This window comes from Poecilia mexicana, unplaced genomic scaffold (genome assembly GCF_051168715.1).
Source record: "Poecilia mexicana isolate PSO_F unplaced genomic scaffold, ASM5116871v1 scaffold_2, whole genome shotgun sequence".
In the NCBI taxonomy this organism is placed as follows: domain Eukaryota; kingdom Metazoa; phylum Chordata; class Actinopteri; order Cyprinodontiformes; family Poeciliidae; genus Poecilia; species Poecilia mexicana.
In genome coordinates this window covers 21,900,001-21,925,178 of record NW_028263371.1, presented here as the reverse complement: position 1 = coordinate 21,925,178, position 25,178 = coordinate 21,900,001, and the positions used below count along the sequence as shown (strand labels likewise).

Sequence of the window (25,178 nt, the reverse complement as noted above, 5' to 3'; positions counted from 1 at the left end):
TGTCTATTGTTAATTAATTTCTATTTCGTTACTTATTTTGTTTACAGCCCCCTTTTGTTTTAGTCGGGCTGATATCATTTACTTTTATTAGGTTTAAGATTGTTATTGGTTAACTGTTTTTGTTTGTTTGCAGTTGCTGAGGTCCGGTGATGGCGTCTTCCTCTTCTGCGAGCTGTGATTCTTGAGTTTGGGTTGCCTCACTGCATCTAGTGTTAAAGGCTTTTTGGTTTGCTGTGTTTGGATGTACTGAGTAACTGATCTTTAGTGTTGTGTAGGGTTGCCACCCATCCCGTAAAATATAGAATCATCCCGTATTTGGCTGTTAAATTTTGCGTCCCGTATTGAACAGATACAGGACGCGATTTGTTCTGTATTTCTATAAATGTCAGATAAACATGCCTATCACACACATATCAACACTAAGTGTAACAATAATGACCAAAATAAAACACAGGAAATATTAAGGTCAGCTAAATTCTCGTTGCGGGAGCGAAAGGGCCCCAGAACGCTACGGACCAACGCTGTTGTCACGGTCTCCTAGATACAGACACTACGCAGCCGCGGTGAGCTGCTATCAACCCACCTCTTTTTAAAATGTCCTCAACCCGATACTCCATCATCCTTCGAAGTGAAATCATCCAAAGGATGGAGGAAGTAGCTAAAGGCCAAAATCATTCAGAAGCAACTTGAAGAAAGAAGAAGAAACAGGAGGACAATAATGCTGAATCAGCATTCACACAGTGAAAACATCTGGACTCACCGAGCCTTTCTGCAGTTCCTCACAGCTGGAACCAGTATCAGTCGTCCTGATTCTGATGTGTTGTACTTCTCCAGGTCCAACTCATCCAGAACCTCTGACATCTGCAGCATGAAGGCCAGAGCTGAACAGTTAGATACTGAGAGGTGCTTCCCTGAATCCAGCAGCCGTTGGATCTCCTGATGATATGAGACGTCGTTCATCTCCACCAGACAGTAGAAGATGTTGATGCTTCTGTCAGGAGAGATATCGTCAGTGTTCATCTCCTTCAGGTTGGTGATGATTCTCTGGATGGTTTCTGGACGGTTCTTCCTCTGATGCAGCAGGTCCTCTAAGAGTCTCTGGTTGGACTCCACAGTGAGACCATGAAGGAAGCGGACAAACAGGTCCAGGTGGCCATTTTTACTGCTGAGGGATTTATACATGACTTTCTTCATGAACTCATCCAAAGATGTTTCATTGTATTTTTCTCCCAGGAACGTCTTGATGACCTCTGACCTCCTGCTGGTGAAGCAGTGGAGCATGTAGACAGCAGCCAGAAACTCCTGGATGCTCAGATGAACAAAGCAGTAGACTGATTTCTGGAAGATCACACTCTCTCTTTTGAAGATCTCTGTACAAACTCCTGAGTAAACTGAGGCCTCTGTGACATCCAGACCACACTGCTCCAGGTCTTCTTGGTAGAACATGATGTTTCCTTTCTCCAGATGTTCAAATGCCAGCCTCCCCAGCTTCAGAAGAACTTTCCAGTCAGTCTTTTTCAGTTTCTGTAGAATCCTCCGAAATCCTTCATGGTACTTGTTCTTCTTCCTCTTTGTCTGGACCAGCAGGAAGTATGAGTACATGTCAGTCATGGTCTTGGGCAGCTCTCCTCTCTGCTCTGAGGTCAACATGTTCTCCAGAACTGTAGCAGTGATCCAGCAGAAGACTGGGATTCCACACATGATGTGGAGGCTCCTGCAGGTCTCGATGTGGGAGATGATTCTGCTGGACAGCTCCTCATCACTGAATCTCTTCCTGAAGTACTCCTCCTTCTGGGCGTCGGTGAAGCCTCGTACTTCTGTCACCCTGGAAACACATGAAGGAGGGATCTGATTGGCTGCTGCAGGTCTGGTAGTTATCCAGATGAGAGCCGAGGGAAGCAGTTTCCCCTTGATGAGGTTTGTCAGCAGAACGTTGACTGATGACTTCTGTGTGATGTCAGAAACCAGCTGACTGTTGTTGAAGTCCAGTGAAAGTCTGTTTTCATCCAGACCATCAAAGATGAAGAGCAGTTTGCATTTAGCCAGCTGCTCTGCTGGGAGCTTCTGGAGTGTTGGATGGAAAACATGGAGCAGCGAGAGAAGACTGTGCTGCTCATTTCTGATCAAGTTCAGCTCCCTGAACGAAAGCAGAACCACCACACTGACATCTTGGTTCTCCAAACCATCGGCCCAGTCCAGAGTGAACTTCTGCACTAAGAAGGTTTTTCCAATGCCAGCAATGCCGTTGGTCAGAGCCACTCTGATGGCTCCATGTTGGTCAGGGAAGGCTTTAAAGATGTCATGGGACCTGATTGTAGAGTCATGGAGGTTCTTTGAAGCTCTCTCCAGCTGCTTCACCTCATGCTGGGTGTTAACATCTTCACTCTGTCCCTCTGTGATGTAGAGATCAGTGTAGATCCTGTTGAGGAGGGTTCTACTTCCTGTTTCATCACTTCCTTCAGTCACACATTCACATTTCGTCTTCAGACTGATCTTATGTTTCTGTACGACCTCCTGCAGACCAACATCTGCTGAACCATAGAAGAAAATAAATAAAAACATTATGCTTAATGATAAAGTTGGAACAAAACCATCTGGAACATTATGAGGTGTTATCATTGTAAGTTTTACGCCTTTCAGGATGTGATGCTAAACAATCAGCTCCATCCTTAGAAACACATTATTCTGTTATCAGACATTAAATGCAGCCAATTAGTCATTTTCCAGATTGGACGCTGCAATCTGAAAACAACTTCTGCTTCATTTGAGTTTTTCAGCTCCAATTTTAAAGCAGAACATTACAGGTCTGGTGTAACAACTAATAAGATAGAACAAAAGTTTTTTTTCAGCAAGGTCAGATAAACCAGATGGGCAACTGGGCAATTTGCTAACCCATAACTTTTGCTACTTCTCTTGTATTTCTTGTTTCATTATATTCTCTATTTATGTTATGCTAAACTTAACATTAATATCAACCAATACCTGATTGGTGCTCTCTTACATTTTTAAACCCAAATAAAACGACATGACATTGCTGATTCTTGATGATTTTTTAATATTTTTTTCTGAACTGTATTTATCTATTTATTGTCTATTTTTCACTTGTCATATAATTTTTATGGCCATTTTTCTGAATAGGCTCAAATTAAATGGGGACTAAGTTAACTAGAGTTAGCAACACATACGTTCCATTTACACCAGCTGGAAAAACTCAGGTTTAGTTGAAATAATTGATCACAAAAAGACTTTTATACCTTGAATTTCTAAATCTCTACTTAAGACATGGATCTGGTTCAACAGAAACGATAGGATAAAGCTCTGATTGGAGATATTCAGTCTCACCTGGAACACAGCTGCTCCTCTCCCTCCATCCAGGAAGGTCTTTCCTCTGTCCATCCATCCATTGTCTATCACTTCTTATCTTTGTAGGTTCATGGAGGGACTGGTGTTCAGCAGTAATCAAAGAAGAGTTGGGGTTCACCCTGGACAAGTAAAGACATTTCTTCATCACTGTAATATTTCACTAATAACAGGCTGGAGCTGAAGATGTTCATGAAGATCCACCACAAACTAAAGACCAGAAACTGGGTCAGAACAGAACCTCAGAACACTGATGATCTCTGGTTTGAAGTACTTCATTGTATTTTAACAGTAGTTCATTTTTGTCCTCTGTAGAGGATATTTCTAAACTTGAATATCTCCCACCCCCTGCATTCTACTGAATTAATTCCTTTTGGTATCTGGAGAGGACATTTAGGGCTTTTCAATGATACCACATGTGAAGGGGTGGGACTTTTGTACGTACCTTTTTCTAATTCATAAAAATGGCATTCATCAGTAATAACATATTTTATGGGAAGAGACAAAGTAAGTGCATAAAACCTTTTATTACCTTACAAAGAATGTGGGATTTAAAAAAAATGGTGATTGCACAATTTTTTTTTTCCTGGTAGTCAGGAGGATATCTGGTATCATGATTGATCTTCCTTTTGTTGTATTTTTCCATTTGAATCTGTTCTGGGTAAATGTGACAGGGTTCTCATATGACTTGGACAAACAGAAATATGACTGCCCAAGGCCAGAGTTCACTTTGGTGAAATTTATTTAGCTCTTCAAGTGTTTAGCTCTTGTATATTTTTGCAGGTGCAAAAATATATACAAGGACGTCCAGAAAAGTCAAAACAAACAGCAGTTGCTTCATGGAAAGAATCCATCACCTTCACTGTGACATGACAGGAGTCTAGCCACAGACTGCCTCCCTGTAATGCAGAGCCCTGCTTTTAAAGCCACAGGCTACACCCACAGAAAGACCAACCGAGCAAACAAAAAAACCCAAACAATTACTTCTAACTCCAATAAACTCTTAAAGGGTACAATAATAATAATAATAATAATAATAATAATAATAATAATAATAATAAAGAAAAATAAATAAACTTGTAATCAAAAATACAATAATCAATTTAATAGAGAACATTCGGTATGTTCCGATGACCTCATCACCCGACTCCTAGCGCGCCACACCCGGAAATAACCCTGCTTGAAAACAAAACTAGTATAACTTTTGGAAGTGAAAACAGGTTAGGATGGATGCTAACTGAGGCAGGAACACCGCGTGTGCACCCACGATGAACCGCGTCAGTTTAAGCTGGAACAGAAGTTAATTAGCGATTGTGTAGGTTTATGTATGTGTGTACTCATGTTGACACGGACTCGTAAGTCCCGGCTCGTGACGGCTCCTCCGTCACAGTAAATAATCATTATTCTGTCTGAGCCAGAGTAGAAAACTGATCCATCAGAGGCTGAAAGAAACAGAAACTGACTCTGGTTTCTGGATTCTGTTTGAGAGGAAAACCTATTCATGGAGTTGTTTTTTGCAAAAGGATTCACCTCTCCGGGTCAAACTGACCCATACCTCTCCCTTCATTTGTGTGCTGGTTAGAATTAGGCACTATCCATGACTTGGAAAGAATGCTGTTTTGACAGATAAGATAAACAACCCATGAGGAATTGTTTTGGAGGCACTTCTCATATAGAGCAGGTGTTGATATAAAGGTCCCAAAATACACGATCCACAGTAAAGGGGTGTCAGGAAGCTTATGTAAATCAAGGGTAGTGATGCTATTGGTCAAAACTTACCAACTCACACTAGTAGAGATAAGATTCTATAAAAAGGTGATGTTGGAAATAGAAGAGAGAGATTTTGTATTTTGTATGATGAAACTGTAAGACGTACTGTATTTTCCATGGATGTGCGACAATGTAATAAATCTCTCACCTGCCGGCTTAGGCAGCAAGGAATTAAGTTTCTGTGTGTTTTATTTCTCTTACTTATATATTTAATAGTTAGCCACCATTAATTCTCCAACAATTCCAGTGGAGAAAGTTGGATCCTTCTTTAATGGTGGAACACCAGTAAACACGACTCAGCCCCAGTTTGATCTGATCTCTTTGTAAAGAGCCTTATACTGTGGCAGAGCATTATGTGGACATGCTAGCAGAGCTAACAACAAGTTATGTGAAGTTCACATCTTTTATTAGTCGTATAAAGTTGGGTCGACTAAATCTGACTTCATGATGATCCTTTGGTTCTGTTCACTGGTCTTAGCTGCCAAGTTGTCTAAATATTAAATATACATGTGATATATCAAAGAAAAAGGAACAGAGTGCTTTGCTAACATTATACAACAACTAGAAAACAAGGTCCAAGATAATCACATTTCAATCTTAACATGTAGATGTTGTGCTGTTCGGTGTGTTTCAGAGTCATGTCTGACAGATCATCAGCAGAGCAGGTGTTTAAATTAGCTAATCAAATGCCGCTGTGTTCAGACGATCACTTATTAATAATCAGAAAATAAACAGCCTGAAAACATAAAACTGTAACAGACTGAAGGTTCTGTTCATTGTGTGGGAAATGTTTGTGTTTTTGGTGTTGAATCCTGATACTTGAACATAATCTCTGCTCTGTTACTAGTGAGTTTGCTGTCACTCCATTGTTATGAAAATGGGTCTGTGTGTAGCGTTAAGGAGATACACAGAGAGTAAAAATATGAATGCAAGTGGTTTTGAATTGTTCTTCATAGAGTTTTCTACATTATTTCCACTTTTTATTGTCCCTCATTGCAGCAGCTGTAGTTTCTGAAAGTTCAATAAACAACTAAAACTGGACTAAATGCCTTGATTGTTCTCTGCTATGCAGGATGCAAAGAGAAAGTAGAAAAATAGGAACATCACAATATTCACAACAGATATGATAAAACATGCATTTTACAAACTGCTGCAGTCGAAATAATGCAATTTAAATTGTCTAATATATATATATATATCATTTATAAATGTCATTTATAAAGGAAATTTGCTCTTAGTCCTCTCTTGCATCTTGACCAAATTAGTAGAACCCAAATTGATTTAGAAGTAGAATACATATTTTACTTATCAAGGCATGAGAATTTTTCTCAGCTTAAATTTAAGCCATATTTCTCATAAATTACATTAGAAATAAGGTACTACAAACATTATTGTGACAGATTTATGAACAAAAGATGGGAAAATTTGAAAACCCCAGATTTAAATGACTGTGCATCACCTGAGCCAGTGCTGGGTAACCAACCACAGCGAACATTCAGTGAATCTTTAAGATCATTCATCCTGCTTGATGCCACACTGAGCTCTGAGTTCTCTGCTATACAGGAGGCAAAAAGAAAGTAGAAAAATAGGAGTGATAAGAAAGATTTTGATGCTTTGAGTTTCTAACCAAAAAACGTTAGTCCTATTGACTGTTAGTCCTGTTTGGGGGGGGATGCTTTTTTTATGTTAATTTAGGTTCAGATTAGTTTAAGATGCATAACTGCATAATCACAATCCAAGAAGATTAATTTTATGTTGGTTGTTAAATCTTGGATTTAACAAGAAAACAAAAAGTTTATGAAGAAACTTTTTATTTTCAAAGTTTTAGGGTTGAGTTTTTTTTATTTATGTTTTTTTGTAGAGTTGGACACAGTTTGCCCCAATCTCATGAATCATGATTTATGGCTCTGCTAGCATGTCCACATAATGCTCTGCCACAGTATAAGGTTCTTTATAAAGAGTTCAGATCAAACTGTGACTGAGTCGTGTTTCATGGTGTTCCACCATTAAAGAAGGATCCACCTTTCGCTATGATTCATGGGATTCATAGAAAAACCTGGGGATAAACATGTTAACAACATGATTCATGTTAGCAATGTTAATAAATATCATGGAGTATAATATGTACGCATAATGACGCCTCCTTCAAATTTCTGCCTGCCATCCAGGACTAGAACTGGTCCTGCTCTGCAGAGTCACATCCACCAGTTAGAAACTGGTTTCTTACTCTGGTTCTGATGGTCCAGGTTCAGTACTGAACTCTGGAGTGTATTCTTTGGACCGGTCACTCCTCATGGAGGGACAGCTGGATCCTGGAGGTTCTGCTCTCCCTCTGTGGTTCTGACCTCTGAAACACAAACATGTTGTTATTCACATCAATCAGTGGAGGAACTCAGATAAAAACCAGAGAAGAAGATCTGAACACAAACTGCTGCAGAGAAGCAGAAGGTCTAAAGCTCCAGAGTGAAACAGACTGGTTCTGCTCTGCATCCAGAACCAGAACCAAACACGGAGAAGAAGCATTCAGCTTCTACGCACCACAAATCTGGAACAAATTTCCAGAAAACCATCAAACTATTGAAACACTGAGTTCCTTTAAATCTAGACCAAAGTCCCACCTGGTTAGAGTTGCTTAGATTCATAACCAATGAAACATTAATCAATATCCTGATGTGTAATGATGACATTTCACAAAATGTAGCCCTTCAGTTGCTGACTGTCTGTTGTATGTATGACTTTGTATTTATGATGTAAAGCACTTTGAAAAGCCATGTTGTTGAAATGCGCTATAAAAATAAACTTGATTGAACTTCTGTCACTTTGGACCCAAAAGTTATACAAAGTCGAGTTTATCTTTTTTTTTTTTAAACACCAGCTGGTTCTGGTGCTCACAATGCTCATCTTGGATAGCTGAAATTACATGAGTCAAATTATCACATTAACCACATTTGAACATTATGAACTGAACTTATTATGAACAGATCCAGTTTGATTACAGTTCATTTGAGCATCCTGCTGCTCCTTTCCCCCCATGCTCAGCAGTTTGCTCCTCTGGTGATGGTGCAACTCCAGCAGCAACTTCCTGACGAATCAACATGCAGACAATGGCAGATCCTCCAATGCAGCTAGATCTATGATTCTAGATGTTGTCAGACTGTTTTTATCAAGAGCGTAGAGCTGCCAGGTTAGAAGCTTCAACATGCAGAGTGATGCTGATCAGTTGGATGATGTTTGTTTTTGAAGAGTTTTATTGTCACTAGTTGCCTTTATCTGACAGTAATGCAACAGGAAGTGGACAGAGAGGTGGGAAAGAGGAGCAGCAAAGGACCTGAGGACAGAGTCCAACTCGTGACTGCAGTGGTCTGTACAGCCTCTAAGGGGCGCCGCTCTAACCGGCACCCCTTAGAGCTGCACCATGCAACCCACTACTCTGGTAGACTTTAGTGCAGTTTGCGGTTTTCTTTGATAAATTATATTTTTATACCATTTAAATTGTCTGACAAACTCACCTATTTCATCATCTTGGATTTATCAGTTTTGTGATGTGATTGTGACTAGAGGACTAATCGTGTAAAAGGTCATTGACTCTGTACAGAGTCAACTAGTTGCTGCAACAACCAGTTCAGAGACAATCTGAGTCGTTTCTCCTCACATTGTTGGTTGTTTTTGGTTTCATGCAACATTTTCATCATTGATTCATTCAGACCTTCATTCAAACTCTGATTTACTGACCAACATCCTTCATGTTTAATTTTAAATTAATATGTAAGAAAGCTAAGTTACTTTTATTCCAACACTGAAGATCAAACAGTTAATATAATTTATATTTTATCTCAATAGATTCTCATAAATCAAATAGAAACTGGTTTCTTACTTTCTGTCTGATGGTCCAGGTTCAGTACTGAAGTCTGGATTGTCATCTTTGGACCGGTCACTCCTCATAGATGGACTGATGGATCCTGGAGGTTCTGCTCTGTCCTTTTTAAGATCCAGATCTTCCATCTTCTGGACTTCTGCAGAGAGAAACCAGAACCAGTCAGTCCAGTGATCCAGGTCCAGTAAGTGTCCTGTGAAGCAGAAAGCTGGTTCCCATCATGAGTTCAGAGGATCAATGAAGGAGTGAACATTTCCTATGAACTAGTGAACTTATTTAGCTCCCACAGTGGGCCTGAAAAGCATCATCACTCTACTGTAGTCATGATGCGTTCCCTCAGGTTCTGAGGGAGCAGCAGCTCAGGTCGGGTCCACATCTCTCCTCCAGACAGAACCGGGTCCAGCTGGGATCTCAGCAACATGTCAGCCTCTGTGGTCATGTGTGCAGCCCAGCTGGATTTCCTCTCAGCTAAAGAGACACAGAGGAGCTTTCAGGGACACAGCATCCACCTGAGGTACCAGCTGGACCCACTGCAAGGAATCATGGGTAAAAAACTGATATAAAATGCTTTTAATATGATTATTGCATGATTTTTGCTCCATTTAAAGGTATAGTTAATGTTGGGGTGTACTGACTGCAGTTTTCTGGCTGATCAACAATCTTTAAAATGCCTGACCTGCTGATTCTGACTTTGGTTGATAGCTATTTTTTTCTCTTAAATGTTGCTAAATGAAGCAAGAGTCACTGTGCCGACTGGTTCTGGATCAGAGTCCGTCTGGATCTGGATGCATTTTTCCAGCAGCGCTTTAAGAGACAAAAGAGTTTCTTCCTGCTCCAAGGAGCAACAAGAGGAAAACCTGGAAAAAGACGAAACTCAGTGAGGAAGAAGAGAGGAAATCTGTGGACTGGTTAATACGGACGGCCGGATCGCCAGCGATCCGAGTTCCATGTAAATATTTTTCAAATGCCGGTAGAATTCGAACCACGTAAGGTAGAACAATATTTTTTTTATATAAAACCGTAAGAATTATCCTTACTTTTCCGACAATCCACGTGTCCCAGAAGCGCTGCATGCTGCACTTACGACTTCGCAGATTTATATAACATATAGGAACTAAACACAACAAGGCATAGAGATAATATAAGGATAGACGCCTCATGGACCGCTCTCGCCTATTGTCGCTGACGAGATTTAGGGCGGCCATCTTGGAGCGGTACACCACTCCACTCAGCGTTATGTGTTTAGCAGCACAATGACTTATCAGCGCATTTAATCGATCATAACACGCTTTTTGTTGCTGGAAACCATATTCAAACATCTATCAAAGCAACATTTATAAACAATTGTATTTTTTAAGTATGTTTTTAATACATAGTTCATCATATTTAAATATGCTTAGTGGCTATAACAATAGAATAGGAATGGAATATTCTGATATCGATGTATGAAGAGCATATTACAAAGCACACAGCCGTTCATAATGTATTTAATAAATTATTTAGTAATATCAATATATATTTATATAACTATACAAACACTAATAAATAAAGATTAATAATGGCACAAATAAATAATGATTAATAGTGTATATGTTTATGTTTTTCAGCCGACGAGTCCAAAATCCGATGAGATTCATCCGTGCTGCAGTGAATCCGTCTCTCTTTAAAGATATCTCCCTCTTCTTCCTCACATCGTGTCTTTAGGAAATTTTCAAAACAAAAACGGAAGATTTAGGATGTATCTTACTTTTGACAGAGTGAAAGAATATAAATAATAGTCTTTACCACCTGTGTAAACTTTGCCGGTGAATGTTATAACACATAAGTTTGATAATATGTGTTATATTGTTTCATTTCTAATATAGGCCCTTGTGTCAGATAATCTAAGTCAATGTTAGAGAATAATTAATTTTTTTAGATTTACAAAATCTCAGTTAGCCTTCATAGCGGGGCTGAACCCGTATTACACCAAGCACTGTAGCTAATATTAGCTGGTATCTCGCCGGTGGACATAAATACAGTAAAATAATATTCTAATCACAATATATACACAATAATATGTCCATCTTACTTGTGAAATGTTGTCTGTGGAGCCCTCACATCAATAATCCATAGATCAGAACAACAATATCCCTCAGTGCCGAGGCATCTTCTGCTGTTTTGGTTGAGCAAAGTAGGATGATATACCGCTCCAAGATGGCCGCCGTATTTCCTGCGCCGGAGCGGTGCATGAGGCGTCTATGCTTATATTATGTCTATGGAAAAAACTCAGTCTTCTTCTTCTTCTTCTTCGTGTGAGAGGAGGGTGAGTGGAGAGCGGAAGAAGAGCGAGAGAGCGAGTGATTGTATTTCTATATATTTGGCTTTTTTTCTTACTGTTTTTTCACTGGGTGTTTATGTTAATTGTTTAGTTGTATATTTGTGTTAGTTTTGTCACGTTTTTAGGGGTTTTTGTTTGGGTTCGGGTGTGGCCGTCAGGCGTGCCTGGCTGGCCGGCGTCTGACGACGCCATGGTTGTTGGTGGTGGGACTTTCTCCACGCTGACACGGAAGAACGGCGTCAAGGTGGGCGCTGGTTCTCCGTGCAGCGTGGAGGAAGTTTGTTTGGCTGTCGGGGAGGTGGTTGGACATGGGTCTATTAGATCGGCAGCTCGCATGAACGGAGCTGTCGTATTGTTTGTTAAGAAGGTGGAGCAGGCTCAACGGTTGGTGGAGGTGGGCGTTTCTGTGAACGGCTTGTTTTTACAGGTGACGCCGCTAACATTACCCTCAACTAAGGTAACTTTATCAAATGTACCTCCGTTCATAAGCGACGAGTTTTTGATCAAAGAGCTGTCCCGACACGGTAAGGTGGTTTCACCGGTGAAAAAAGTACCCTCTGGGTGCAAATCACCATTACTGAAACATGTTGTCTCCCATAGGAGACAACTGTTTATGGTATTAAATCGGAAGGATGAGGAACTCAACCTTCGATTTCATGTTAGAGTAGATGATTTTGATTACATCTTGTTTGCTACGTCCTCTAGCATGAAGTGTTTTGGTTGTGGTCAGGAGGGGCACATTGTAAAAATGTGTCCCGACAGGGCCGGGCAGGCCCTGCCGAGTGCAGCAAAACAGCAGCCCTCTGCTGCTGAGCAGGTGGAGGACCCACCTGGTGAGGCTGGAGCAGTGGAGGATCCCGCTGCCGCGGCGGGGGACCCCGCAGCGGCTGCGGCGGGAGAACCCGCGGCGGCTGCGGGGGAACCCGCGGCGGCGGCGGCGGAGGAGCCCGCTGCTGAGGAGCAGGCGGAAGGTACTGTTGAGGTGTCAGGAGTGGAAAGTGTGGAAATGAGTGTAGATGTAGGAAAGGATGAGAGCACAGTGTTGTGTGGTGATGGGGTGAATGTCGGTGGTGATGGGGTGAATGGTGGTGAGGGTGAAAGTGAAGTGAGAGAGAGAGATGGTGTGCAGGGAGAGCAGCAGGTGGAGGTGAGGGGCGATGAAGAGCATTTAGGGTGTGGGGATCAGGGAGGGAAAGGAGAGGTGCAGGTGGAGGAACAGAACGGTGCAGAGTTGGTTTTTGGAACTGGAGTGGCAGGAGAGACAGAGGAGGTGATGGAGCTGGAGGCTTCAGCCCCGTTAAAGAGGCGAAGCAAAAGGAGGAATGTGGTGACGGCTGTGCAGGCCAGCAAGCAGGCCTGCAAGCTGGCTGCAGAGAGGAAGGAGGTGTCGGACAGCAGCGACAATGAGAGCTGGTTCTCTGACAGCAGCGAAATATCTGTCAGTCAAACAAGTTGCAAAACACCAAGATACCCTGTAGAGTCTTTTAGAACTTTTTTAAAAGAAACTAAAGGATTCAGAGGTATAAAAATTGAAAGTTTTTTTCCTGATTTAAAACTGTTTTATTTCTCAGCAAGATATCACATTAGGAACAAAGAAGTATCAGGTTTTGCAGAAACAGAAGTTTTTAGATTAAAGAAAATATTGACTAAAGTTAGAAAACAACTTTGATTTTAAATGATGCACAGTAGTATTTTATTACTTTTTATAGTCTTTTGGTATTTTGGTTTTAGCTTCTTACCCAATATGGATTCTTTTAAAATGGCATCATTGAATCTTAACGGGGCGAGGGAGGCTGGAAAACGTGCTTTGATTTATCAAATGCTGAACCAAAAGAAAATCGACGTAATTTACCTGCAAGCGCACAGCGATCATTTAATAGAGACTGACTGGGTCAGAGAGTGGAGGGGGGAGGTCATTTTAAGTCATGGCACCTCCCAGAGTGCAGGGGTGGGCTTCCTCTTTTCCAGAGCATTCACCCCAAACTCAATAGAAGTTGAACATGTTATTCAGGGGAGGTGTCTTTTAGTTAAGACAAAGTTTGATAATTTTAGTATAGTTTTTATTAACATTTATGCTCCCACTACCAATGCAGAGAAAAGGTGTTTTTTTGAAGAAATTGAGGAACGGTTGGGTGATTGTGGGTCTGAGGATTATGTTTTTATAGGTGGGGATTTTAATTGCACTGAAAACGAGCTTTTAGATCGCAATCATGCAGAGCCGCATCCAGCGGCCCAACATGTTTTGAGGCGGCTGGTCTCATCTAATGGCCTGGTGGATGTATGGAGGAGGATGCATGCAGGCTCCAGGCAGTACACATGGTCCCACATTAAAGAAAACGGAATCTCTTTAGCCCGTCTTGATCGTTTTTATTGTTTTAAGCACAATTTTAATGTGTTTAAAACATGCCAGATTTTACCAGTGGCTTTTACAGATCACTCGTTGCTTTTAGGTAGTGTTTTTATTAGAAACATTTTACCTAGAAGCGCTTACTGGCATTTTAACTCAGCCTTAACTTATGATCGGGGTTTTAAGGAGGTTATTTTTGGACTGGTTTTAGACAAAGAAAGTCTGATTTTACCAGTCTTAAACAGTGGTGGGACTATGGAAAAGTACAGATAAAACTGCTGAGTCAGCAGCACACTCTCAATGTCACCCGTGACATTACCAGATCTATCAGAGATCTGGAGATAAACATCGTGGAATTAGAATGACTTAGTGAATCCACAGGAAATCGAGAGCATATTGAAGCTCTTAAATCTAAAAGGCTAATTTTAGCCAACCTGCTGGAGAATAAAGTCCAAGGCGCATTGGTCAGGTCCCGGATCCAGAACATCACGGAGATGGATGCTCCCTCTAGCTTTTTTTTCAGCTTGGAGAGGAAGCTGATCCACTCTTTGCTGTCGGACACGGGGCGCCAACTGAGTGAACCAGGTGAGATCAGGAGGAGGGCTGTGGAGTTTTACCGTTCTCTGTTCAACAGTGAATACAAAGAGAATGAGGATCTGTTCTGGGAGTTCTGCGACGAACTACCCCAGGTCTCTGAGGAGACCAACTCTGAGCTGGAGCGCCCCCTGGGGCTCCAAGAACTCCACACGGCCCTCCTCAATATGCAGGGCCAGAAGTCCCTGGGCGTTGATGGGCTCACGGTGGAGTTTTACAAGGCCTACTGGGACATTCTGGCAAAAGACCTGCTCGATGTCTATAATGAAAGTCTGTCCACCGGTTCACTCCCCTTGTCCTGCCGCAGGGCGGTCATCACCCTGCTGCCCAAAAAGGGCAACCTGCAGGATATTAAGAACTGGCGCCCCGTGTCCCTCCTCTGCACGGACTACAAAATCCTCTCCAAGGCCCTGGCCACGAGGCTGGGGAAGGCTATGGAGCAGGTCATCCACCGGGATCAGACCTATTGCGGCCCCAGCAGGTCCATGGTAGATAACATCTACCTGATTCGGGATGTTTTGGAAGTCTCCGGTTCATTGGGTTTACAAACTGGCTTGATTTCATTAGATCAAGAAAAGGCATTTGACCGCGTTGAACACAGCTTCCTCTGGAAAACCATGAGGGGGTTTGGGTTCAGCGAGGGTCTCATTGCCAAGATCCAGGTTCTGTACAGTGACATTGAGAGTGTGCTCAAGATCAACGGCAGCCTGTGTGCTCCTTTTAGGGTGTGTAGAGGCGTTCGACAGGGCTGCGCGCTCTCGGGGATGCTCTACGCACTCTCCCTGGAGCCCCTCCTCCAGAAAATACGCTCGAGTGTTTATGGTTTGGTTTTACCTGGTTTTAGTAACAATATTGTTTTATCTGCCTATGCTGATGATGTTGTTGTTTTTATAAAAGATCAGCAAGATGTGAATGTTTTAACCGAGATAACAGAAAAATTCTCTACACTGTCTGCTGCGAGGGTGAACTGGGGTAAGAGCGAAGCCCTGGCTGTTGGCGAGTGGTCTGTTGGGCTCCCGGTTCTCCCTCAAGGTCTTAGGTGGAAAAGAGATGGTTTTAAATATCTTGGTGTGTTTTTAGGAGATAAAGCTATTGTAAGTAAAAACTGGGAAAACGTCGAGCAAAAAATCAAAGACAAGTTGTCTAAATGGAAGTGGCTCCACTCCCAAATGTCCTACAGGGGCAGAGTGTTGGTTTTAAACAACCTTGTTGCATCACAGCTGTGGCACAAACTCAATGTTTTAGACCCACCATCTGGTTTATTAGTTAAAATACAGTCAGAGATGGTCAACTTTTTTTGGAACGGTCTACATTGGGTGCCACAGTCTGTGTTGTTTTTATCCAGAGAGGAGGGGGGCCAGGGCCTTGTCCACCTGGCCAGTAGAACAACAACATTTCGGTTGCAGTTCTTACAGAAATACCTGACACGATCTCCTGTGTGGAGGGATGTGGCCAGCTGTATCCTCAGACGTGTAAATTTTCTGGGGCTGGATGCTGCTCTGTTTTCAACCGATTTTAGTTTTTTAAAGTTAAAAGGGTTGCCTCAGTTTTATCAGGGTGTTTTTAAATCCTGTGGCCTTTTTAAACATTGTTCACAAGCGCATAACTCTCTGCATTGGTTTTTAGAAGAGCCTTTGGTCTGTGGGTCTAGACTGGACGTGTGTTCCGGCACAATACCAGGACTGTCGGAGGCGCTGTGCAGGTCCAACCGTGAAACATCTGGTGGAGGCAGCTGGACCGGATCTCTGCAACACCCAGGCCGTTGCTACTCTGCTGGGGGTCTGGTCCAGTAGACTTGTGCAGCGTTTCCTGGACCGTTTGAAGGAGAGGATGACAGCTGGAGAGAGGCAACTCCTGCAGCTCCTCCATGAGAAAAAAGCTTTGCCGGACCCAGGAGACCAGCTCCCTGATGTGACCCTGCACGTCTGCTTTGAAAACGACAGTGGTCCCCTGCTAGCCAGCAGTGACTCACAGATGAGCCTCCAGAGTACGGGACCAAAAGTGCTGTACAGAAACTGTGTCAAAGTCCTAAATGAAAGAACACTACGAAAAAGACCAGCGTGCGTGTGGGCAGACCGCTTGGGAGGACAAACCCCGCAGTGGAGGACACTCTACAAACCGCCGATAAGAAAACGGACCGGCGACCTCCAATGGAGGATTTTACATGGCGCCATCGCTACCAACTCGTTTTTATCGGTTTTTAGTCCAGGGGTTTTAAATGAGTGTCCTTTCTGTAGTCTGTCTGAGAGTGTTTTTCATGTTTTTATCGATTGTAAGAGACTGATGACATTTTTTAATTTATTGATGAGTGTTTTTAGCTGTTTTGGCGTTGTTTTTACCAGTTCTTTATTTATTTATGGACTGCGTTTTAACAAAGCCAACAAACCAAAAGGTCAGATTTTAAATTTTTTAATTGCTGAAGCCAAAATGGCAATTTATTTATCAAGACGAGACAGACTCCAGGCTGGTCCTCATCTGGATGCCGTGGCTCTGTGGAAGTGCAACGTTAAAACTAGGCTGAGGCTGGAGTTTTGCTTCCACAGAGCCACCGGGGATTTAAATGGTTTTTTACAGTTGTGGGGTTTTAATGATACACTGTGCAACATTTCTAATCAGGGAGAACTACATTTTAACAAGCTGCTAATGTAAATATTTATTGTTTTTATTTGGTTTTCACTGATCTGATTATTATGCAACAGTTTATTGTTAAATCATTGTAAATAAACGTTTTGTTAAAAATCAAAAAAATCTTCTTCTTCTTCTTCTTCTTCTTGTCGGTTTTTATGGCGGTTGGCAAGACACTTTTAGTAGCATTACCGCCACCTACTGGTATGGAGTGTGGTTCGCAATGGTTTAAATATTTATCCTTATCTATATATACATATATTCTACCATAAATTCTATCTAACCATACACTCATACATTCACACTTAAAATATACATACTTGTGCACAACTTTGAATATCATGCCTACATTCACAAACACTTGCTATAATTAAATTCTATGAAATAAATTAGTTTTCTTAAGAAATCGAATGAGTATTTGTATGTGTTTACTCCCTAAATTCTTCCTCGTTATATCTATTGGATAAATTTTTTCCTTAATACTTTCAAACTCTCTCTTCATATATGTTCTCTCTACTTCATATTTATGGCATTCTAATATAACATGTTCTATGGTTTCATATTTACCACAATAATCACATTTGCCAGTTTTATGCTTTTGTATTTTAAAAAGTGTATAATTAAGTCCTGTATGACCAAATCTTAATCTTATTACTCTTTCCTCCTTTCTATTTCTTCTTCTATTTCTTCTTTCTCCTACATTCTTCTGAATTTTATAAAACCATCTTCCTGTTTTATCTTCATTCCACCTTTTTTGCCATACTTTCATCAGTTTCTCTTTAACAATACTCTTTCCTTCAGTTTTACTTATTTTAACTGTAAAACTAATAGGATTTTTAATTGCCCTCTTTGCCATTTTATCTGCCCTCTCGTTTCCTTCTACTCCAATATGTGCTGGAACCCACACAAATATAACTATCAGCCCCATGTTTCGTATTCTGAATAGTGTATAATATATTTCTAATAAAATGTCCATCCTACTGTCTGTCTGGTTATTTTTTAAACTTAATAATGCAGAGCTTGAATCTGAACATAATATCATTTTTAATGGTTTTATGGATTCTAAAGCCAATAATATTGCCAACATTTCTCCTGTGTATACTGACAATCCGTCTGTTATTCGTTTTCCTATTTTTATATTGAATTCTGGTACAACAAATGCTATTCCTATCTTCTCAGATATTTTTGATGCATCAGTATAAATTTGAACATATTGATAATTATTTAAATACAATTGTACTGAATGACTATCTATGATGCATAATTTATCTAGTTTCTTTTCCATTATTGACATATCTACATTTGCTTCTGGTAGAATCCAGGGTGGTATACTTGATATTGGTGTTATTTGACTAATTTCTAATTTATTCATTTTAAACTTTTGTATTTTATTTTCAATTGTCCATCCAAAACTTCTCATTTCTTTCTTTTCTTTTTCCCAGCATGAATTTAAAATTTCCAGAGTTGGATGATCAACGTTACTGCCTTGCAAATTTAACCAATAATTAATTTCTAATTTTGTTCTTCGCAAATCTAACGGCATTTCTCCCATTTCTATTTCTAATGCTGCTGTTGGTGTGGTTTTAAATGCTCCAGTACATAATCTTAGTGCCTGATGTTGGACAATGTCTAATTTAACCAGATGTGTTTTAGCTGCTGAACCGTAAACTAAACAACCAAAGTCTATGTTGGATCTTATCATACCTTTATAAATCTGTTTTAGTGATTTCCTATCTGCTCCCCAGTCACTGCCAGCCAAACATCTCAAAATATTCAAAATTTTCTTACATTTATCAACAACTTTTTGAATACGTGTATGCCATTTAAATTTTTCATCAAACCATAATCCTAAAAATTTTATACACTTTACCTGTTCTAACTCTTGATTATATAATTTCAATTTTATTTCCTTATTTATTTTTTTCTGAGTAAATAACATTACTTTCGTTTTATCAAATGAGAACTTAAATCCCCATTGCAACCAAGGCATATCATAAGTGGCATATATGGTTTTTAGATCTGCGCCATCACTTCCTGGTTTGGATCTCCCATTCTCACGTCGACAGCATAAGATATCGTGAGATATTCTCGCAGGACTTCTTCTTCTTCTTTTCTATTATGGCGGATTGCAAGCAACTTTAAGGTGCATACCGCCACCTACTGTACACGAGTGTGTAGCAACATTTCTTTACATCTATTAAATTCTATTTATTAATCTTGTATTTTTAAGAAAAATAAATAAAGCTTTCCTTAATATATAAATATCCATTATGTTTCCTTCATTTCCTAATATTCCTTTAAGACTCCATTCTTTACCTGTCCTTCCAATAAGTCTTTTCAGATTCTCTCTTTCAGATTCATATGTTCTACAGTTCATTAATACATGTTCTACATTTTCTTTCTCTCCACATCCTTCACATTTATCATTACTTTTCTCCCCTATTAAATATAAGGTGTCATTTAAATAGGTGTGTCCTACTCTTAATCTGGTCATAATTATTTCTTCCCTTCTGTTTCTCTCATTAATATTTCTAATTAATACTGACTTTTGTACTTTATATAATTTTCTCCCTTTCTTATCTTCATTCCACCTTTTTTGCCATTCTTCCATTTCTTTATTTTTAATACATGATTTCCCTTCTCCTTTCCCAAAAGGGATTATAATCGTTATTGTCATTTCTAATGCCCTTTTTGCTAATTTATCTGCTTTTTCATTTCCTTTTACCCCTTCATGAGCTGGTACCCAGCAGAACCACACATCAATGCCACCTCTATATAATCTAAATAAACTATGCATAGCTTCTAAAACTAAATCTTTCCTATTATTTCCTTCTCCCTGGATACTTTCTAACACTGCTTTAGAGTCTGTACATATCACCACCCTGTCTGGTCGAACCTCCTCTACCCACTGTAAGCTTATTATAACTGCCATCATTTCTGCTGTGAAAACAGACAGGTGATCTGATAGTCTCTTGGAGATGTGAATTTCAAACTCTGGAATATTTATTCCTATTCCCACACATCCTTTAAGATTTTTAGAACCATCTGAATAAATTTTGAGGTAGTTGTAATATGATTTTCTTAAATATACATCAGTCTTTACCCCTATTTCACTTAAATTCCAGTCGTTTTTCATTTTAAGAAGTATCATGTCTACATTTACCTCAGGAAACAGCCATGGAGGAATAACACTAATTGGATTAATCTGAGCTATTTTCTTATCCTTTAGTCCATACATTTTGGTCAGTTTACTTATTATCCATCCAAATCCATTGCTCTGGAACTTTGCATATTCCCAACAGTTTTGTAATATAATTGATATTTTATTCTCTTCTTCATTACTTTTAATTTTCATCCAATACACTAAAGCTAATTTTATTCTTCTCATTTCCAGTGGAATCTCTCCAGTCTCTATTAAAAGAGCATTAATAGGTGGTTTTCACCACTCCTGTACATATACTCAAAGCCCTGCTCTGTAGTCTATCCATCTTTTGCAGTGTTGTTTTAGCTGCTGTTCCATATATAAAACTGCCATAATCAATTATTGATCTCATAAGACCCCTATATATGTTTAATAATGACTGTCTGTCTGCACCCCAGTTATTTCCAGCCACAGCTTTAAGTAGATTTATAACTTTCTTACATTTAGTTTCTAAGTTTTCTATATGCGTTTTCCATGTATAAGAACTATCCAACCATAATCCTAGGTATTTAAATTCTTTGACCCTTTCCAAAGGCTGTCCGTATAATGTTATTGTTCCTGTATTGATATTTCTTTTATTTGTAACAACCATAAAACAAGACTTGCTTGCTGATAATTTAAATCCCCATTCATACGACCATTTTTCCACTTTATTAATTGCCTTCTTAATTTTTTCCACTACATGTTTTACATTTTTTCCCCTCATCCATATAGCTCCATCATCTGCATATAATGCAGATTTTATACATTTATCAGTATCAGAAAAAATGTCATTAATCATTATATTAAATAATATTGGACTAATTGCACTACCTTGAGGTATTCCATTTTCTACATTAAACTCTTTTGAATAATCGTTCCCAATCTTAACTCTTATTTTTCTGTTCAGCAAAAAATTTGTTATCCAATTATACATCTTTCCACTAATCCCCATCTGATTGATTTTTATAAGTAGTCCTTCTCTCCACAGTGAATCATATGCTTTTTCTATATCAAAAAATACTATAATCATTACCTCCTTCATTTTTAAAGCTTTCTCTATATCATTACATACTCTAGTTAGAGCATCCATTGTTGATCTCCCCGTTCTAAAGCCACACTGAAATCCATTCATTAGTTTCTTATGTTCAAGGACATATCCTAATCTACTGACTATTATTTTCTCCATCCATTTACTTAAATGAGAAGTTAAAGCTATTGGTCTATAATTATTTGGACTGATGGGATCTTTCCCTGGTTTATTAATCGGAAGTATTATTGCCCTTTTCCAGCTACTTGGTATTAAACCTTCATTCCATATTTTATTAAATAATTTTAATATTAATTTCATTGTTACTTCTGGAATCTGACGAAACATAGCATAACATAATTGATCCTCTCCTGGGGCCGAATATCCTGTCCCTTTCAGTACTGTTTTCATTTCTTTCATGGTTATTTTCATGTCTAATGTTGACATGAATTCTTGGCATTTTTCCAAAATATTTTTATAATTTCCAAGTTTTTGTATTTTCTGCTGTCTATGAATGTCTCTAAGGTGTTCACCACTGTGAACTGCAGCAAATGTCTCCCCTAATAGATCTGCCTTGTCTTTGTTTAAAACTAATATTTCCTGTCCTCAGACTAATGCTGGCATTTTAACATTATTCCTTTTCCCAGTCATTTTCCTAAACATTGACCAAATGTTCTGCAGTTTTATTTCTGTACCTATTGAGGAATAATATTCTCTCCATGTTTTCTTTTTAGCTTCTTTAATAATTTTGCGAGTCAATGCTCTTTTCTTTTTATATTCAAAAAGGCTTTCGGTTGTTAAATTTTTCTGTAATGTTTTAAATGCCTTGTTACGTTCTTTAATTGCTGTACTGCATTCATTGTTCCACCAAGGAACTACTTTTTTCCTACCTTTAACTTTGATTTTTGGGATGCTAGAATTTGCAGCATTTAAAATGAGTTCTGTTATCTGTTTTGAACATTCTTCAATGTTACCTTTTAATGTAACCATATGGGTAGTTTTTTCACAATTGAGTTTAAATTTTTGCCAATTAGCTTTATTGAAGCACCATATTGTTAATATGAAATCTTGCTGCCTATTTATATTGTCATTAATTATTGAACTCACTGGAAAATGATCACTCCCTAATGTAGTCTCCCTGTTAATATCCCATTCACATGAACTAACAAGATGGTCAGTTATTAATGTAACATCTAGACATGAAACTGTATTTTTATGTATATTTACTCTTGTACCTTTTCCATTATTAAGACAAACTAATGATCTTTCATCCATCATTTCTTCAACTATGATACCATTATGATCTGTCTTTTTGCTACCCCATAGACCATTGTGTGCGTTAAAATCACCACACCATAATTCTCTTTTATACATTTTCCCTGCTGCTTCTTTAAACATTTCACTATCAAGACTTTTACAAGGATTATAGTAATTTATAATTTTAATATTTCCATATTTCCTTAAATTAAATATTTCTATATTAACAATTCTAATTCTTTATTTGTTATGTTTTTCTTATAAGCTATTCCATCTTTAATTAAGGTGGCACATCCACCTCCACTACCATTACTTCTATCCTGTCTTTCTATACTATATCCGGGGATTTTAAATTCTAGGTTTGGTTTCAACCATGTTTCTTGTATGCATATTATATCTGGGATTATTTCTAAATCATAAACAAACTTTTTAAATTCTTGTCCATTGGCTATTAAACTTCTAGCATTCCATTGAAGAATGTGAAGAACCATTATAAAAGTTTGTATCCTAATCCTGAACATTTTCTGTTGTTTCAGTGGCGCTCAAAATGATATGAATCTGATCTGCTTGGATTTCTTTCATATCTAAAAATCTTCCTGCTGCTGTTACGATTGCTTTTATTTTATCACTTTTCTTCTTCATTTGTACTGTAACATTGATAATATGGCACATAAATGCTACAAAGTTTTCCTTTTTCACCACCATTGAGTTTTCATCCACTCTACATTTATGCGAGCATGCTTTCTGTATATTTGTTGTTGGTACTAAAATTTGTCTTTGTTCATTCTGCCCTTGATTTGAGCTCCAAGTTGTGTTTCTTTGACCTGTTTCTCCTGACCTAATTTCTCTCGAGTCATCTTTCCTTATTCTTTTTAAAGCTTCGGCATATGAAACTCTCTGTTATTTTAATTTTTTGAGCTTCTCTAGCTTGCTTTTGTATTTTGCATCCACCATATGCTGCACTGTGCTCTCCTCCGCAGTTACAACATTTAATTTTAGCATCTTTATCACATTTTCCATATTCATGTGGACCTCCACATCTTGCACACCTGGGTTTTCCTTTGCAATCCTTTGCAATGTGTCCCATTCTTTGGCAAGCAAAACAATAGAGGGGTTTGGGAATGTATTCTCTAACTCTGTAGTTCATGTATCCTAGCTGAATATTTTCTGACATGAAATTTTCAAATTGTAGGATTACTGCCATTGTATCTTTAAGTTCCCCCATCTCTTTTACTTTTAATCCTAATGGCGTCTGTTATCTTCCCTCCTTTGATTTCTTTTTTCAAATCCTCCATTGACATTTCCATTGGAACTCCTCCTCTTCCTAATTGCTCTTTTCATTCTTGATGATCTTGATATCATCCACTCCATCTCATTTCCACTATTCCCTCCTGATGTAGAAGCCATGTTGTTACAGTCAATGTACAACTTATGCAATCCGCCAAATTCAAATCCTACCGCCTTCGTTGTTTGCTAGTTCACTCGCTCGCTCTCCTCTCTTTCCCCCGTGAGTGTCCGTTTTCCTCACCACAAAACCTCACAGGACTTCATTTCCCATCGGACTTTTATTTCCTGGTTCAAAATGATGTACCATACACATTGTGCCACATATACAGCTACAGCTGATGTACACCATAGTGGTGTACAAAACGAAGCCACGTGTGCTGTACACGTTTTTTTTTTTTAGAGAACTTTATTGAGAAACAGTAACAGTACAGTACATTGTCGTAAAATGTCCGCCACAATATACAAAGTCTATATGACAGACACACAACATTTCTATTTTGGCTTTGTATACATGTTATAAAGTTGGCTGTATGTGAAAAACTAACTTCTGCAAAAACTCAACTTGTAATGACAAGTTTCATAAATAATATTAGGAAATTGTTATATTTGCAATATATTGAAAAAATTATGAACCGAATTACATTTTTGTGATTTTTCTTTGCAGTTTTTAGCATTTTATTTAGTTGTTATGGATTAATAACAAATAAATTGTGAAAGACCTGGATATAAGGACTGTATTGATGTATTGGTTATTGAAATGCTCCAAATAATGGCTGTGCAGCATCCAAAAATGTACAAATAAGTTCATGCGAACCTTTATAATGGTAATACTAAAGGGGTTAAAGCCGGTTCTGATCCACAGACAAGAGAAACATCAGGTTCTGATGAACCCAGACAAAATTAGGGATGGAGTGATGTGTTTCACTTCCTGCTGATTTCAACAAGCAGAGAAACTAGTTTACAATGATTTTGTTCTGGTTTTTAGGTTAAAACACCAGAGGATTCACAGAGAGAGTCACTGCAGCAACACTGACAGACCGTAAAAGTTACATTAAGTCCTCAGTTTATTCACGTTAAATTTGAAAAGTTCATTATTGCTCCACACAAACAGACCAGCTTTAGATGCTGTCATGGTGGATTATAGTTGATGATTCATTAGGTTAACTGTGCAGTGACTAACCTGTCTTTATGGTTTGTTGAACATTGTTCCTTCATTCATCCATTTTCTTACACCCTTATCCTATTAGGGTCGGCAGGGGTTCACCGTGGACAGGTTGCCATGGCAACACAGAGACAGGACAACCATGCACACACACACTCACTTAAAGAGACCAATTAACCTAACAGCCATGATTTTACACTGTGGGAGGAAGCTGAAGAACCGGAGAAAACTCACAGGGAGAACATGCAAACTCCATGTAGAAAGACCCCGGGCCAGGAATCGAACCCACGACCTTCACTTAATATCGCTTTATAAGCAGCAACATCTCACAATAAAGCTTTTCATTTTATCTGGACCCGAAGCGGCAACAC

The 25,178-nt window shown here is 39.0% G+C and overlaps 1 protein-coding gene, 1 long non-coding RNA gene and 1 pseudogene across 2 annotated transcripts in view; 1 reads left to right on the top strand and 2 right to left on the bottom strand.

Annotated features, from left to right (window-relative positions):
- The window catches only part of LOC148160604 (uncharacterized), a 121,111-nt gene that overhangs the window by 84,914 nt on the left and 11,019 nt on the right, over positions 1-25,178 (bottom strand). The gene's annotated exons all lie outside the window — the stretch shown is intronic.
- On the bottom strand, positions 757-9,138 carry LOC148160606 (NLR family CARD domain-containing protein 3-like). The gene is made up of 4 exons (XM_088003699.1): positions 9,005-9,138; positions 7,358-7,477; positions 3,343-3,482; positions 757-2,531 (listed from the first exon to the last, which is right to left on the bottom strand). The coding sequence occupies exons 1-4, from the start codon at positions 9,130-9,132 to the stop codon at positions 757-759; spliced, it is 2,163 nt and encodes a 720-aa protein (XP_087859825.1). The 5' UTR covers positions 9,133-9,138.
- Positions 11,515-13,162, top strand: LOC148160605 (uncharacterized; annotated as a pseudogene).